Source organism: Parambassis ranga, chromosome 22 (assembly GCF_900634625.1).
Source record: "Parambassis ranga chromosome 22, fParRan2.1, whole genome shotgun sequence".
Taxonomy (NCBI): Eukaryota; Metazoa; Chordata; class Actinopteri; family Ambassidae; genus Parambassis; species Parambassis ranga.
This window is the reverse complement of record NC_041042.1, coordinates 930,572-947,932: the sequence shown is the minus strand read 5'-3', so window position 1 is coordinate 947,932 and position 17,361 is coordinate 930,572. Positions and strand designations below refer to the sequence as shown.

At 47.0% G+C, this 17,361-nt stretch overlaps 1 protein-coding gene across 1 annotated transcript in view; it reads right to left on the bottom strand.

The window, feature by feature from the left end:
* Window positions 1-12,187: 12,187 nt before the first annotated feature.
* The window catches only part of npas3 (neuronal PAS domain protein 3), a 148,463-nt gene continuing 143,289 nt past the window's right edge, over window positions 12,188-17,361 (bottom strand). The window contains exons 11-14 of the mRNA XM_028395966.1: window positions 16,972-17,119; window positions 16,416-16,531; window positions 13,992-14,205; window positions 12,188-13,901 (exon numbers count right to left, since the gene is read on the bottom strand). Coding sequence (XP_028251767.1) covers window positions 12,599-13,901; window positions 13,992-14,205; window positions 16,416-16,531; window positions 16,972-17,119 — 1,781 coding nt within the window. The 3' untranslated portion in view covers window positions 12,188-12,598. The remainder of the gene's footprint in view (window positions 13,902-13,991; window positions 14,206-16,415; window positions 16,532-16,971; window positions 17,120-17,361) is intronic.

Genomic DNA, 17,361 nt, shown 5'->3' with positions numbered 1-17,361 from the left:
CATAAGGCTAACCGGACCCTTTGTGTTAGCAGCAGCACAGACAGAGCCTGGTGACCCCACACCTTTGAACAGTGGAGTGTATCATTATTATTATTGAAGGACAGCCAACGACATGTTGCAGCTCGTTTTCAACATTACAACAACAACAGAGCTAAGTCGAAGCACATCTTTACACAGAAACACAGTTTGTTCTAAAAAGAGAGAGAGAAGTCAGGAGACGGAAACAAAACACATCAGAACAAGCTGCAGAAACACAACAACTCCAACATGACAAGGACCCAACGCACACACACAGACAGACACACACACAGACACACACAGACAGACACACACAGACACACACACACACACAGACAGACACACACACACACACACAGACAGACACAGACACACACACACACAGACAGACACACACACAGACACACACACACACACACAGACAGACACACACAGACACACACACAGACAGACACACACACAGACACACACACACACACAGACAGACACACACACACAGACAGACACACACACACACACACACACAGACACAGACACACACACACAGACAGACACACACAGACAGACACACACACAGACACACACACACAGACACACACAGACACACACAGACACAGACACACACACACACACAGACACACACAGACACACACACAGACAGACACACACACACACACACACACACACACAGACACACACACACACACAGACAGACACACACACACACAGACAGACACACACACACACACAGACACAGACACACACACACAGACAGACACACACAGACAGACACACACACACACAGACAGACACACACACACAGACACACACACACACACAGACACACACACACACACAGAGGCAGGGGCCCTGCTGTCCCCTCACCTTGTCGGGCAGTGGAGCTGAAGGGTGGAGCGCGGTTTGAGTTAACACGTCACAGTGAGAGCGGGAAACGGCCGCAAACATGGCCGCCATGAGAAGAAGACTCCTGCCCTAACGACACAGACATGTTTATGTAACATATCCAACAGATCTTACTAGAAAGACCTCATATTTCCTTCTGCTTAGATCATCATCTGTGTGTTATTGACGCCTATATGTGGATGAACAACATTTAAAAGTATGACGTACAGAGAAACACAAACACCATCGTCCCTCCTCTAACGGACAAAATGCTCATTCTCACAAAGTGTTTATAAAAATGAATGAAACATGTTCAATATTTACCGAGCAGCGCTCATCCAGAGCCCGGACTCATCAACAATCTCCTGTTGTCAGACTCAGCGTCAGCAGCTGGAAGCGCAGCGACTTCCGCGTCACGTGATGCACGTATACGCAACCGGAGCCGCACGAGAGGTATCAAAGAGCGCCCCCCTCCTGCAGCAGGTGTCATCATTACGGCCTCCGGTGGAGCCCAGCCTGTGGCTCTCTGCCCTCTGACCGGCCGGAAGGTGAGGCCGCAGGTCAGAGGGACATTTCTTATATCTATGCACGTCATAAAGATACAACACACACAAACACACTAAGATACAACACACACACTAAAGATACAACACACACACTAAAGATACAACACACACACTAAAGATACAACACACACAAACACACTAAGATACAACACACACACTAAAGATACAACACACACACTAAAGATACAACACACACAAACACACTAAGATACAACACACACACTAAAGATACAACACACACAAACACACTAAGATACAACACACACACTAAAGATACAACACACACACTAAAGATACAACACACACACTAAAGATACAACACACACAAACACACTAAGATACAACACACACAAACACACTAAAGATACAACACACACACTAAAGATACAACACACACACCAAAGATACAACACACACACTAAAGATACAACACACACAAACACACTAAGATACAACACACACAAACACACTAAGATACAGCACACACACTAAAGATACAACACACACACTAAAGATACAACACACACACTAAAGATACAACACACACAAACACACTAAAGATACAACACACACACTAAAGATACAACACACACACCAAAGATACAACACACACACTAAAGATACAACACACACAAATACACTAAGCTACAACACACACCTGGATGGCGGCTCCCTGCTGTCAGTCAAACACACTCTACATTCACAAACATGACCTAAAGGACACGCTTCATACATGTATCAGATGTGAAGCTGAATAAGTTTGTGGGCTGATTACAGTTTTTTCTGATTGCTTAAACACTAACAATGATTCTTATAGCACAATTTCTAAAACTATTAATAGTTATAGCAAAACCACTCACTGAGTTTGCAAAACTAAAAGCAAAAAAACTGCTTTACACTCAATTTGCACTTTTGTAACACACAATTTGCAATTGTATAAATATAATCCACTTCACAGCACTCTTTTTGCTGAACTGTAAACACAACTCACTGCTTTACACACAACTTCCAAATGATCAACACACTCCTAGTAAAACTACACACATTTATGTCTGGTATTTACACTATTTTGCCAACTGTCTGGCTACACTGTCACATGTGAGAACTGTTTTACATCATTAGTTCACTTTGCAATCAGCATGAGCTGTAAATAAGCCACAGGTAAGCTTCAGTGTGGAGAACAATGGAGGGAGAAGAAGACTGAGAAGAGAGAGAATTAGAGGAGGATGAGGACATGAGGAAGCAGGAGGAAGAGGACGAGGAGGTGAAGAGGAAGGAGGAAGGGTAAGAAGAAATAGAATTACTGATGTCATCAGAGCTACAATAGTGGATCATGTGATCAACCATGGAATGACCCTGAGGGAAGCTGGACAACGGGTTCAGCCTGAGCCGCTACACTGTAGCAAGCATCATGAGGACATTGATGAGAATGGGTTAGTACAGTTCCTTCACTCTAAGTTTTGTAGCTGTACCATACTCTAATGAGAAAAACAACAATACTGTACATGTAAAACTGTAACTGTTACTGCACAGAATTACTAGACATCCAGCATCTGGAAGGAGGCAGGCGAGGATATGGACCAGGCATCATGTCAGGCCTGGATACGGCACTCCAGGAGACATGTTCCCCGGTGCCTTGGACTAGAAGACATTGTATGCATGTGATGTTGATGAAATTCTGTGGCCGGACCCAGAGAGACAATGAGACTGATTTTCTCTCTCTTTCAGTGAAATTGTTTGTTTTCTTGTGTTTGTTTTGATGTGTGTGAATAAACATTCATACTTGAAATTTGAATCCCTGTGTTTATAGAACTATTTATGACAAAAGTTTGACCTCACATGGACAGACCTTGTGCACAGAGAAAGCAAAAGCCAGATGTGTTTTCAGTTACAGTTTTTTCTGATTGCTTAAGCACATTTCTGTAACTATTGGCTATTTGTGCAAAACTCTACACACAAATAAAAAAACCTTACACCAAATCAGCAAAACATTGTAGATCTCTTGCAAAAGCCAATACATCTTGCTTAACTCTTCAAACCTTTGTAAAAATGGTATTTTTGTACCACACAGTTAACACAAACCATCATATTACTAAGCACACAATGTGCCAACTACACACTGATGGTACTGAAAACACATCTGGCTTTTGCTTTCTCTGTGCACAAGGTCTGTCCATGTGAGGTCAAACTTTTGTCATAAATAGTTCTATAAACACAGGGATTCAAATTTCAAGTATGAATGTTTATTCACACACATCAAAACAAACACAAGAAAACATACAGTTTCACTGAAAGAGAGAGAAAATCAGTCTCATTGTCTCTCTGGGTCCGGCCACAGAATTTCATCAACATCACATGCATACAATGTCTTCTAGTCCAAGGCACCGGGGAACATGTCTCCTGGAGTGCCGTATCCAGGCCTGACATGATGCCTGGTCCATATCCTCGCCTGCCTCCTTCCAGATGCTGGATGTCTAGTAATTCTGTGCAGTAACAGTTTCAGTTTTACATGTACAGTATTGTTGTTTTTCTCATTAGAGTATGGTACACCTACAAAACTTAGAGTGAAGGAACTGTACTAACCCATTCTCATCAATATGTCCTCATGATGCTTGCTACAGTGTAGCGGCTCAGGCTGAACCCGTTGTCCAGCTTCCCTCAGGGTCATTCCATGGTTGATCACATGATCCACTATTGTAGCTCCGATGACATCAGTAATTCTATTTCTTCTTACCCTTCCTCCTTCCTCTTCACCTCCTCGTCCTCTTCCTCTAAATTCACCTTCTAGTCTTCGTCCTCCTCCTCTTCCTCATGTTCCTCCTCTAATTCTCTCTCTTCTCAGTCTCCTCCTCCCTCCATTGTTCTCCACACTGAAGCTTACCTGTGGCTTATTTACAGCTCATGCTGATTGCAAAGTGAACTAATGATGTAAAACAGTTCTCACATGTGACAGTGTAGCCAGACAGTTGGCAAAATAGTGTAAATACCAGACATAAATGTGTGTAGTTTTACTAGGAGTGTGTTGATCATTTGGAAATTGTGTGTAAAGCAGTGAGTTGTGTTTACAGTTCAGCAAAAACAGTGCTGTGAAGTGGATTATATTTATACAATTGCAAATTGTGTGTTACAAAAGTGCAAATTGAGTGTAAAGCAGTTTTTTGCTTTTAGTTTTGCAAACTCAGTGAGTGATTTTGCTATAACTATTAATAGTTTTAGAAATTGTGCTATAAGAATCATTGTTAGTGTTTAAGCAATCAGAAAAAACTGTAATACCATCAGTGTGTAGTTGGCACATTGTGTGCTTAGTAATATGATGGTTTGTGTTAACTGTGTGGTACAAAAATACCATTTTTACAAAGGTTTGAAGAGTTAAGCAAGATGTATTGGCTTTTGCAAGAGATCTGCAATGTTTTGCTGATTTGGTGTAAGGTTTTTTTATTTGTGTGTAGAGTTTTGCACAAATAGCCAATAGTTACAGAAATGTGCTTACAGTTTTTTCTGATTGCTTAAACACTAACAATGATTCTTATAGCACAATTTCTAAAACTATTAATAGTTATAGCAAAATCACTCACTGAGTTTGCAAAACTAAAAGCCAAAAAACTGCTTTACACTCAATTTGCACTTTTGTAACACACAATTTGCAAATGTATAAATATAATCCACTTCACAGCACTCTTTTTGCTGAACTGTAAACACAACTCACTGCTTTACACACAATTTCCAAATGATCAACACACTCCTAGTAAAACTACACACATTTATGTCTGGTATTTACACTATTTTGCCAACTGTCTGGCTACACTGTCACATGTGAGAACTGTTTTACATCATTAGTTCACTTTGCAATCAGCATGAGCTGTAAATAAGCCACAGGTAAGCTTCAGTGTGGAGAACAATGGAGGGAGGAGGAGACTGAGAAGAGAGAGAATTAGAGGAGGAACATGAGGAAGAGGAGGAGGACGAAGACTAGGAGGTGAATTTAGAGGAAGAGGACGAGGAGGTGAAGAGGAAGGAGGAAGGGTAAGAAGAAATAGAATTACTGATGTCATCAGAGCTACAATAGTGGATCATGTGATCAACCATGGAATGACCCTGAGGGAAGCTGGACGGGTTCAGCCTGAGCCGCTACACTGTAGCAAGCATCATAAGGACATATTGATGAGAATGGGTTAGTACAGTTCCCTCACACTAAGTTTTGTAGGTGTACCATACTCTAATGAGAAAAACAACAATACTGTACATGTAAAACTGAAACTGCTACTCCACAGAATCATAGACATCCAGCATCTGGAAGGAGGCAGGCGAGGATATGGACCAGGCATCATGTCAGGCCTGGATACGGCACTCCAGGAGACATGTTCCCCGGTGCCTTGGACTAGAAGACATTGTATGCATGTGATGTTGATGAAATTCTGTGGCCGGACCCAGAGAGACAATGAGACTGATTTTCTCTCTCTTTCAGTGAAATTGTTTGTTTTCTTGTGTTTGTTTTGATGTGTGTGAATAAACATTCATACTTGAAATTTGAATCCCTGTGTTTATAGAACTATTTATGACAAAAGTTTGACCTCACATGGACAGACCTTGTGCACAGAGAAAGCAAAAGCCAGATGTGTTTTCAGTTAATACCATCAGTGTGTAGTTGGCACATTGTGTGCTTAGTAATATGATGGTTTGTGTTAACTGTGTGGTACAAAAATACCATTTTTACAAAGGTTTGAAGAGTTAAGCAAGATGTATTGGCTTTTGCAAGAGATCTACAATGTTTTGCTGATTTGGTGTAAGGTTGTTTTATTTGTGTGTAGAGTTTTGCACAAATAGCCAATAGTTACAGAAATGTGCTTAAGCAATCAGAAAAAACTGTAAACTCACCGGCTCAGCTGCAGTTGCACAGCTTGACCTCCAGATGTCACTGTAGCTCCACACACACGCTGTGGTTCATGGTGCCTGAGTTAAAAGGAGAGAGTTTCTGCTTCTGAACGATCCGAGGTTTGTTTTAATGCACCGGAAAAGACACGCGATGACATGAATGAGAAGATGTGAGGATCAGGATCACACGTGGACTCTGAAAGAACTCAGACCAGGTTCTGATGTCACATGTGGACTCTGAAAGAACTCAGACCAGGTTCTGATGTCACACGTGGACTCTGAAAGAACTCAGACCAGGTTCTGATGTCACATGTGGACTCTGAAAGAACTCAGACCAGGTTCTGATGTCACACATGGACTCTGAAAGAACTCAGACCAGGCCATCATCAGAGCTCCTCCTCCTCCTCCTCCACCACCTGCTCTTCCTCCTCCTGCTCCTCCTCCTCCTCCTCCGCCTCCACCTCCTCCTCCTGCTCCTCCTCCTCCTCCTGCTCCTCCACCTCCTCCACCTCCTCCTCCTCCTCCTCCTGCTCCTCCTCCTCCACCACCTCCTCCTCCTCCTCCTCCACCACCTCCTCCTCCTCCTGCTCCTCCTCCTGACAGGACTGTTCGTTAGCGCCGCTGATGACTTCACTTTAATGAAATGAGCCATTAAACATGGAGACGTGCACAAAGGGACACCGAGCTCAGCTTCTCCTCCTCCAGCAGCAGCAGAGGTCAAAGGTCGGCGCGGCCCCGGGCCTCCTCCTCCTCCTCCTCCCCGTCCTGCCTGTCATTATCCTGCACAGCTGAAATATTCAGGACTTCCTGTTTCACTGCAGGCGGGGGCATCATCAGAGCGGGAGCAGGAAGCAGAGCCACGTCACAGAACAAGACGTCACATTCATTCTTTTTTCTCTAAAATATGAAACGTTTTTCAACATCACGTCATGTGACTCTTCTAAAATATCGATTTTATCATGATGACTTTTATAAACATGAGAATATGTCTTTACATGTTAGTGATAAAGGTTCCTCATAAAGCCGTGGAAGTTTATGTAGTGAGATGTATTGATCAGAAATATAAATATCAACATGTTAATGTCTTTAAACAGCTTCAGAGTTCTGTCATGAATATGATTTTATTTCCTAATATTCGTCAGTGTTCTTGATGAAGTTTGCCAGAACAAACAGGGCCGCTCTTCGCTAAGCTAACCAACACACTCGTTCCTCTGTGCTGCAGTGATATCCCAGCATGCACTGCAGACCCGGCGGGTCGCGGGTAAATAGAACAGGGTCAGTGTAAAGCGGCGCTGACGTTCAGACTCCTCTTCAGGAACCTAAACGTCTCACCGTGTCTCCAGCAGCGACGACGTGTCTTCAAAAACCCTCAGACAGATTTTTTGTGATGTTTTGACTCCTGGTGCATGTTGGGAATTAGGGAGATCAGCGCCGTGAACGCTGACCAGATGAAAAACGGCTCGAGTTTTCATCTCTAACGCTTTGTTTCATCAGCCGTCCATCACGGCCATGATGAAAGGCCGCTCGTTACGCCTCCGGTGAGCGACAGACGCTGTCGGATCTAAATTCCACATCAGACCTCCTCAGTGAGACGGACAGCCAGAGGTTATTAGAAGGAGCTTCAGGTTCACACACAGCGCTGCCTGTGATCTATGATTCATGTGCGCTCATTTAAAATAGTGTGAAATATTTAAAGTTGGCTGGATGGCCTCAGAGGGGCGACGCCTGACCTCTCTGCTCTTATTACTGCAGGAGGAGGAGGAGGAGGGGGGGGGGGGCAGAGAGGAGAGGAAGATATTAGCACCAGAGTGAGGAAGAGGAGGAGCACAGCACCACGCTCCAGGTTCAGGGTTTGTTAGAACACTGCTGCCATTTGTCTCATGCTAACGCTAAATACTGAGCGGTGGCTACATCCAGGTCCAAAATGTCTCTAACACTAAAAATACTGAAAGTCTTTAGTGTTAATACATGTGACATGAATTTTGCCAAATTGTTGAAATTGTTTGTTTTCTCTTTATAAAACAATAAATTTCATCTTTGGTGTATGGTCAGCTGATCCTGACCTCCTGGGGTCATCATGTCAGCAGCGGATGGATGATACGTCCGGGTTCATGAGGACAGTGGGTAAACATCCGTCCAACAACTAAGGCTTCGCCCGGAGTTTATTTTCAACATGGCTGCAAAGGAATCGGCTGCGTTCTGGACCTGTGCACCGCGTGCCCCCCCACCCCAGAATGATCTGTTAGCTCTCCAGCTCAGCACCCAGACCAGGAGGGTATCTGCGGTGGAAGTCTGAAGAGCGCAGATGTGTCAGATGTCTGCTCTGACAGATCTAATAACGGAGGCAGGCACAGTGCTGAATATCATCAGACAGACCCGTCTTGAATCTCTGAACAGGAAGCAGAAAAGAAACCAGAAGGAGAGGCGGGATGGCTGAATGTGTCAAACAGAAGAAATGATGCAATCTGGTAACAACTTCCAGAGAAATCTTTATTATGAATATGGCACCTGTAAGATGGTCAAGAGGAGTTACAGAAAGACACGTGACACGTGCCTCCGGACGGATGAAGCCTAGCAAACTGAGAACAGAACCACAGCTATGAAAATGACGTATGTACATCGTTTCGTTGTTTGCAGCATTATTCATGGTAAAAGAACTCAAAAAGATGTCTTTCAAAATAATAATAATAATAATAAAAATAAGCCAGGCACTCGAAGTTAGCATCAGTTAGTCGTGAGTCCCCCGTCCTCTGTGAGGGGAAGAAGGTCAAACAAAAGATAGAAATGTACCATATTTTCTCTTTTTTAATATTTTAATTTGTTTGTATTTAGAATTTTATAACACTGTTAACATTGATAATAAGAGATTCCCTTTCCCGTATTTCAGCTACTTGGCACCAAGTTCCTCATAAAAGAATCTGTATAATTGTACAAGAAATAGTTAAAAACACAGACACAGTTTCTTCACAGGTAAATGAAGTGATTCAATATTTGTCTTCATTCTTAAACACCATGTATTTTGACAGCAGCTGTGATTAAAAGGTTTTTCAGTTTTTCAAATCACCAGCAGAGTTTTCATTTTTCCACATAAAACACAGAGAAACATGGAACAGCGGGACGGCTGTTTGGTTTTTGTTACATGTGGGTGTATTTCCTGGTTTCGTCTGAGTTATGTGCCCCGCCCACCCCCCCCCTCCCCCTCGCCACCGCCTCCTCCATCACCGCCCTCACCCCCCCATGCCCATAAAAGTAGAAAACCCTCCGGAGGGGCGCTGACATGAAACGCCCCGGAGCGAGCCGCCGATCCACCTGAATCACAAAAATGAGCCCCGCCATCACCTGGGTTGTTGTTGTTGTTTTTGTTGTTTGTTTTAGTCGCAGTGACAAGACATTGATTCTTCACAGAAAGCACAGACGCCACAGATCATTGTTCCTGATGTGAGGGGGCGGGGAGTGGAGGCCCGGCGCCGCCCGGCGGGCCTCCATCTCGTCCCCGTTTTGGGCTGGACAGACTTTAAAAACAAACGAACGAACAAATCACGAGAAATCAAAACGAGGGATCGATCACGTGACACGCATCGGACAAACTTACTAAACATGCAGTTCAGTTTTCCAAAACACCTAGAAAAATAGATTTATAGTGCGAAATATTTTTTTCTTCTTTTAATTTCTTTAGAAATCTTTAAAATTGTTTTTTTATTATTATTATTATTCGTGTCCTGAAAGACTACTGTGATTTTATTTCTCCCCCCTTGAACCACTTGTTTAACTTTGTTTGTCCCGTGAGAGAAGTTTGCGCAGGAAGTCAACAAGTTTTGGTGGGAACCAATGAAATACACCCAATGCACACAAGACGCCCCGAGGAACTCTGGGAGAAACGTTTCCCCGCTCGTACCTTTGTCTACAAATGCTACTGCTTTAAGCTGTTTTTTCCTCATTGTGAATTTACTTCTCTACTAGTTATTAAATCTGTGAGCCGGAAACTGCGATTCCCAGAATTCCTCAGTGGCAGAAAACATGGCTCCATAAACCTTTGAGCTAGATAAAGAATCTTCTGGTCTCTGAGAGAAAAGACAGAGATAAAGAGGTTTGTATAAGACTACACAACAGCAAAAAGCAAGAGCAGAGAAAGAGAAGGATTAGAAACCAAAGGAGAGGTTTACAAAGACGAAAAGGAAGCAGCGAAGAAGAAAAGGTGGACTCCACAAAGTGTTTTTTGTTTTTTGCAAAGGCCACCGAACACGAAACTCCACAAACCTCCACTGGATTCACTAAGACTGCAGAGAGAGAGAGGGGGGGAGCCGGAGACAGGAGGAGGACGGACAGAGAGACCAGGACCAGGGCCCTGTTTTTAACTCCCGGGACTCCGCCCCCCTCTCGGTCTAAGCCCCGCCTCCTCTCCCACCCACACTAGAGATAGAGCACAGAGAAGACAAAGGACAAAAACAGCTACAGTAGCTCAGTATATACTGCATATAGTCAACACACACAGAGAAGTCGCCATGAAAGACGTTTGACAGCCAGTGACACTAAACACATCGGTAACACGTTTACGGCTTAACCACACTGGGTAATAAGGATGAGGAGGAGGAGCCGGGCTCGAAAAAGATGGGCGGTTCAGACCGCTGTAATTATTCTCATCTTTTTTTTCTCTTTTTACCAAAACAGTAGAAGAAGAAGTTAAATGAAGGAGATCACAGTGCTTCTCACACCAGCGCTTCTTTTTTTGGCAACGGAGGCTGGGGAAGAAAAAAACACACAAAACAACGACAAAGACGCAAATTCAACGGAATGTGACTTTTTTTCTCTTCCTCAAAATATTCTTTTTTTTCTCCTAGTTATTGGATTGATTGTTTGATAGACTGATTGATTGATTGAAAATGCATGTCTTTATTACAATCTCCTTGTTGATATGTGGTTTCTGATCACAGGGTCCGGCGATGGGATGGAAGAGAGCGGATTGTTCAGGAAAATCTTGTGGAGGTGATTCCGGTTCAGGAAGAAGAGGAGGAGGAGGAGGAGGAGGAGGGAAGAAGAAGAAGAAGGTAGTCGTCGTACAAAAATAAAACAGTGATCAAACAGGAGCCGGTCGAGGTTTTCAACATTCATTTTTCAAGTTAGCGACGCTAGCTAATTAGCCTCAGTCTCACTGAGAAGTTAGAAAATACATACAAATAAAAACAGCAGCCGGCTCAAGAGCCGCCCAATCTGATTGGACGTGGAGCTGACGCCGCCGACTCGGAGGCTCTTCGCAGCTCTGACTTTCCTGAAGGTCAGAAAAAAATAAAAGTCATCCCCCCTCCGAAAGACGTGAAAGGACAATCAGTGTACCAGCGAGCTGTGGGTTGGTGTGCAGCACCCACGTCAGCCAGCTGAAGCAGGGTTACTGGACGGTCGGTAGCACCACGAGTCTGCAGAATGAGGACGAGGTCCAGGTGGACAGAGTGACGGAGGGATGGAGGAGATGCGGGGGGTCGGTGCGAGACCTGCAGGTAAACTCCTGGGATAGAAGAGGAAGTGACATTCGATAATTCACAGGTCTTTACCTGGCTGAAATTGCTTTTTTGTTTTTCTTCTTAATGCTTGATTCGATAATTCTGAGCTAGAATATTTTATAAAAAAGGAAGAAACCAAAGCATTAAATCTCTAAACTACTCCCTCAAAAACCTTTTTTCAAAAGATGATCTCCGAGGCCTCTGTGGGCTCCAGAGCGCCCCCCTCCTCTCAGTGTAAAAACTTCCCTTTCAGGCCTTGATCTCATCAAGGACCATCAGGAGGAGCGCCGCAGCTCTCAGTCTGGTACAAACGCCTCTTCATCCTCCGTTAAACACACAGCAGCAGCGTCTTCATGAAGACGCCGCAGAAACACGGCAAATGATAAAAATCCTCCCCGTCGGGCTCCGGCGGAGTCCGTAGGCAAAACGAATTCTCTGTAGGCAAAAAGGATTCTTTACAAGGTTCAGCTGTTCAAGAGAAAAAAGCTCGCAAGAGAGAGGAAGAGGAGAGGAAGAGGAGGAGAGATAGAAAAGGTGTCTGAGGGTCATTCAGGTCTATTACACAAGCTCAGGGTCAAAGTGCTTCGAGTACGTCCGTCGTCCTTCCCTGTCCGCTCTCCCCTCTCGGAGACACAGTGCTGCACCGCGTTCAGAAAAGTAAAGAGTCGGTTTATTAGTGAGTCTTTGACTTTGACACAGTTGTTGATTCCGGAAACACAGTAATGCGGTCGTGATAGTTCTGCGTTAGTCCTCCTTCCTCTCCAGAGTGGTCTGCGTGGTGTGGATCCCGTTGCTGTACACCGGGAAAGGTAGCGTCGAGAAGAGTCCCTCTGCCGTGGTGAACACATTAGCCGCGGTTGGCATCTGGCCTCCCAGGGCGCCGTTCCCGCCGGTGGCCGACGGAGACCCCACGAACGGGCCGGCAGCCGCTGCCGCCGACATGTTGAGCCTGTGGACGTGGTGGTACAGCATCTCCATGGGCGTCTTGGGGTCCAGGCCGAACCCCGAGCTGTCGACAAAGTTCATGGCAGCGTTGGGGAGGAGGTTGCCTTGCGCCATGGCCAGAGTGACGTCCGCCGGCGCGTACCTGATGGTCCCGGTGGTGTAGACCCTCGGAGCCGTCGTGCTGGTGGAGGCCAGAGTCCCTGTGACTCGGTGGACCAGCGGAAGCACCACGTTACCGGCCTGTAGGCGCTGCAGCGCTTCCAGATCTCCAGAGTACAGCAGTGAGGAGGAAGAAGTGGAGGATGACGAGGAGGATGAGGAAGATGAGGAGGAGGAGGTGGTGGGAGTGCCTTGTTGCTTGTCCCGAGGGGAAGCAGAAAGGGGGGGGGATAGGGGATCGGCAGAGGAGGCGCTGGAAGGAGGAGCTAAGCTGGCGGCGCTGGAAGCAGAAGATGGGGCCGAGCTCCCATTGTAGGGAGGCTTCCTCACCGCTCCCACTCCTCCCTCGGTTCCCGGAGGGGTGAGGACGGAGTCAGGAATGGCTACCTGGAGAGAACCTCCCTGGGGGGAGGGGAAGGTCTCGCTGTTCCCTGGAGCGGTCGGCTTGGAGGTCATGCTGTACGGCGACTCGTTTCTGGAAATCTCTCTGTTGGGAGGGTAGTTCCAGATGCTGCTGTCGTTGTCAAAGTTGATCGGTTCTGCCATCTCCGTCTTGATCTTAAGGACTGAGGAACTGGCACCTGTGCTGTTAGGGGAGCCAGAGGAGGTAAGGAGGAGGGTGGAGGTGGCAGATGTAGTCTGGGAGGGGTCGATCAGCGGGGCCGGGTCTCCCATGGGGCTGGCTGTGGTGGAGGACAGGCGGAGCCTCCTGCTTCGTGACCCGTCCCATTTCTGCGCTTTCCTCCTCTTCCGCCTCTTCTGCAGTTTGTTTCCAGCACTGTCGCAGTCCTGCACGCCGCCATCTTCCTCCTCATCCTCCTCCTCCTCCTCTTCCTCCTCCTCCTCCTCTGATGAAGAAGTTTGTGAGTTGTGCAGTTGTACTTCTTCCCCCTCTCCGTAGTGCTCTACTTTAATATGAAGCCCACCCAGGTTACCCAGTCCACTGATGGCCCCCAGTCCCCCAAGTGCTCCCAGTCCTGCTAAGCTTCCCAACCGGCCCCCTCCTCCTCCTCCGCCCTGGGCTTCCTCCTGCTCCTCCCCCTCTACGTCTGAGGGTTCCAGGCTGTCGTCGCTGTCCTGGCTCTCGGGGTTGCTTGAGCTGTCTCCTTCTTCCTGACGCTTCATTTCCTGTTCGGAGGAGCAGTGCGGTTGGCCCGGCTGCTGATGGCGTTTGCTGTCGGCCTCCGGGTCCTCGCTGTGCTCAGCTTGGTGGCTCGGCTTCCCCTCAGACTTGGTGTTCTCATTGTCTGTAAAAACAAGAAGGAGGTTTAGGAGGAGGGTTAGAAACGAAGACATGGAGTTCAGGAACAGCACTGGTTGAAGGTCCCTGACTTTGAAATGACTGAGGATGTGCGTGTGTGCTGTGACCTTTGACCTTTAGATTGATTTAGATTTAAAATGTTCCTCAAGGTCTTCCTGAGGTGAATGTGAGGTAACGCTGACCTTTGCATGCCAGCATGCCCGACCAGGCATCAGCGGCCGTGACCTCTGGCGGCAGCGGACGGACCATTAAAAAACCGACCATTAAATGTTGACATTTCTCGTGTCTGACCTGAACACTCAGGCTTCATGGTCGTGGACACATAAGGACTGCATGGCTGCCCCTCAACCAGTGACAGCTATCAGGCGGGGGGCTCCACCTGGGACTGGAGTGGAGGACAGAGTCCAGCAGAGGCGCTTTGTGTCTGAATACCTGTGCAGCCAGACTCTTTATGTTCCATGTGTTGTGCTGTGTTATGACTTCACTGGTGTGTGTTCAGTATCTGTAGCTGCTGCTGGTCAGGCATGTTGGCTCGGTGCACCCCATTACACACACACACACACTTAGGCTCTGCCAGCACACACTGAGGCCAGCATCTGCCCAGCTGGCAGCGCTCAGGCTCCCTAATGGCGCCCAAAATGTCGACTCAATCGCTTTGTCAGGGGGAACCTTGTATCTCCATTTAGTGTGCTTCATCCTCCGGCTGGAAGTCAGAAATAAATCTGCAGTTCTGAGAGTCTCCCAGGATCAGGGAGGTACTTCAGGGTTTTTATAAGGTGCCATTGATCACAGAGTTCTGAGCCGTGTCCCGGTTCAGGGGGTGCGTCCCTCAGAGGACAGTTTTTATAGTCCCTGTCTTTATGAGGATGTGACCAAACGTTTCAAATTGAGGCACCTACACTCACAGCAGCGTTATTCTGAAGATGTTTTCTCCCAACTGGTTTCATCAGCTGCTTGGTGGAGCAGTGAAATGTCTTCAGCTAAGACATGGACTCAACAAGTCCGGTCAGGTCAGATTCTTCAGAGACAGGAGGAGGACTCAGAGACGGCAGCGTGTACAGTACTGAAAAGATCCCACCTTCACCATTCGTGCTGTTTTTGTGCGTCTGCCGGGGATTGTGTGTAGGTTTACAAGGCCAAGGACACACACAGACATCCTTCAACATGTCTGAGTCAAGAACTCAGTCCTCAGTAGGATTTAGAAGTACTCCAGACAGGAAGGAGTCCTGTGTCAGAATGTATCAGGGCAGCCAGGACAGGAAGCTTCCAGCACCTCCCCCCAGCTGAGCGTGGCTGGATGATGGGAGGACGTGACAAGGAGGCGCCTCCATTCTTCTGCCATCATCTTCATGGAGCGCCCCCGGTGGTGACTGATAGAAGGACACAAATAAAACCTGTTTCTGTCCTCACATCCTCCCTGGCTCTGTGCAGACTACACACAAAGGTCAGAGGTCACATCTCATTTTAGGACACGTTGATCAGCAGCACCTCGGGCCTGTTGGACCCGGCTGACGCTGGACGCCTCCTGCAGCAGCTGGCACCAGTTCACAGCCCACAGAGTGCCAGAATCACTCTCCTCCGGCAAGAACAGCAGCTGGCAGCCGTCCCCATCATGCCGACACAGGCTGCCGGACCCGATAATATTACGCTGAAGGTGCAGGCTGGGTTTAAATTCAGCAGTTAGGGCTCCTTCAGCAGGGACTGGCTGCGTGGTCACCGTGTGGTAGCACCGCTCAGTGTGTCTGTGGTGAGGAGCCTGCAGAGTGTGCGTGCTTCCTGTCTGACAGACCTGGATGTAGTGATCATGTGATGTAATGACCATCACAGACCTCAGCGGGCAGCAGGTGTCCTGACACCCTGCTCCTCCTCAGGCGGCTCGTCGGGCTCTGCGGCCTCTCTGAGCTGTGTTGTGTGTGATTCATGTGATTTCTGGAGGATTTTTTTGTGTACCATATTTCATCATGTTGTGGCTGTTTGCAGCGATGCCAGCGAGCGCCGAGTCCCTGCAGGTGTTGGCGTTCACGACCATCCAGCCTGGCACCGGCGGCTCACTGGCACCCACTGATAAAATAAATTTGGCTTCTAGTATTCAGGCTGCAGCTCTGGAAACACTCTGAGGGGCTCGGGAGGAATCGGACAGGTTTTTATTTCTTTGTCTTTGGGTGAGCTCCACCTGCTCCGCCGTCCTGACCTCACCTGAGTTTTCTTTGGACTCGGACTCAGAGTCTGAGGTTTCAGAGGACTCAGAAGTTTTCTCGGGCAGGTTCGGCAGCTGGGCGATGTCCATGGGCGTGTCTTTGTACTCTGGATTACTGTGAAGAGACGGAACATTCATCAGAACCATGTTCACTCCCACACTTTAATAATCCTCTTGCAAATGATGCAGTTACATTACAGACTGATGGCCGTTGCTATGCTAGCAGGCTAACAGACCGAAGGCTGAGAGATGAAGCTGAAGTGAAAGGGTTAAACACTGCAGTCCCTCGGGTGGCCACATGAGGGCGGGCTCCAAACCGGAGCCATGTTTGTCAATAAGGTTTGTTTAAGTCTCAGACTGTGACATGATGGTTCTGCTGACACCTAGTGGAGAAGTCTGACATTATTCTTAAATTGATCATTAATCAATTAAAGGGGAACACATTGACCCCTCCCTGCAGTGTGGCTCATATTTAATGTCTGTGTAACCTTATCAATAACTCCTCCTGTCTCAAAGACCTCTGTCCACACATGTGTTGACGTGATGACCTCTGACCTGAGGACGTAGTTGACCCAGATGATGTTCTTGTCGCTGGCGTTCTTGGCGTTGATGGCGACGGTGGCGCTGGACTGGATCCAGATGTAGCCGCCGTTCTTCTGGATCCAGCGGTAGTACTTTGTCACACACTGACCTTTGTTCATCACTGAGACACAGAGAGAGAGAGAGAGGAGGTTTGTTACTTCATGTCTGATATTCTGTGTTCATCACAGCACAGGAAGGAGAAACTGATGGAGGAGGAGGATGGAGGGCGAGGGAGCGGCAGCCATCAGATGTCATGTGACAGCTGGCTGAGCGCTGCTCTGCTGCTGCCGTCATTAATCAGACCTACACACACTGCCAGCCTGTGTGTGTGTCTGTGTGTGTGTGTTCATGTTCCTCTGAGCC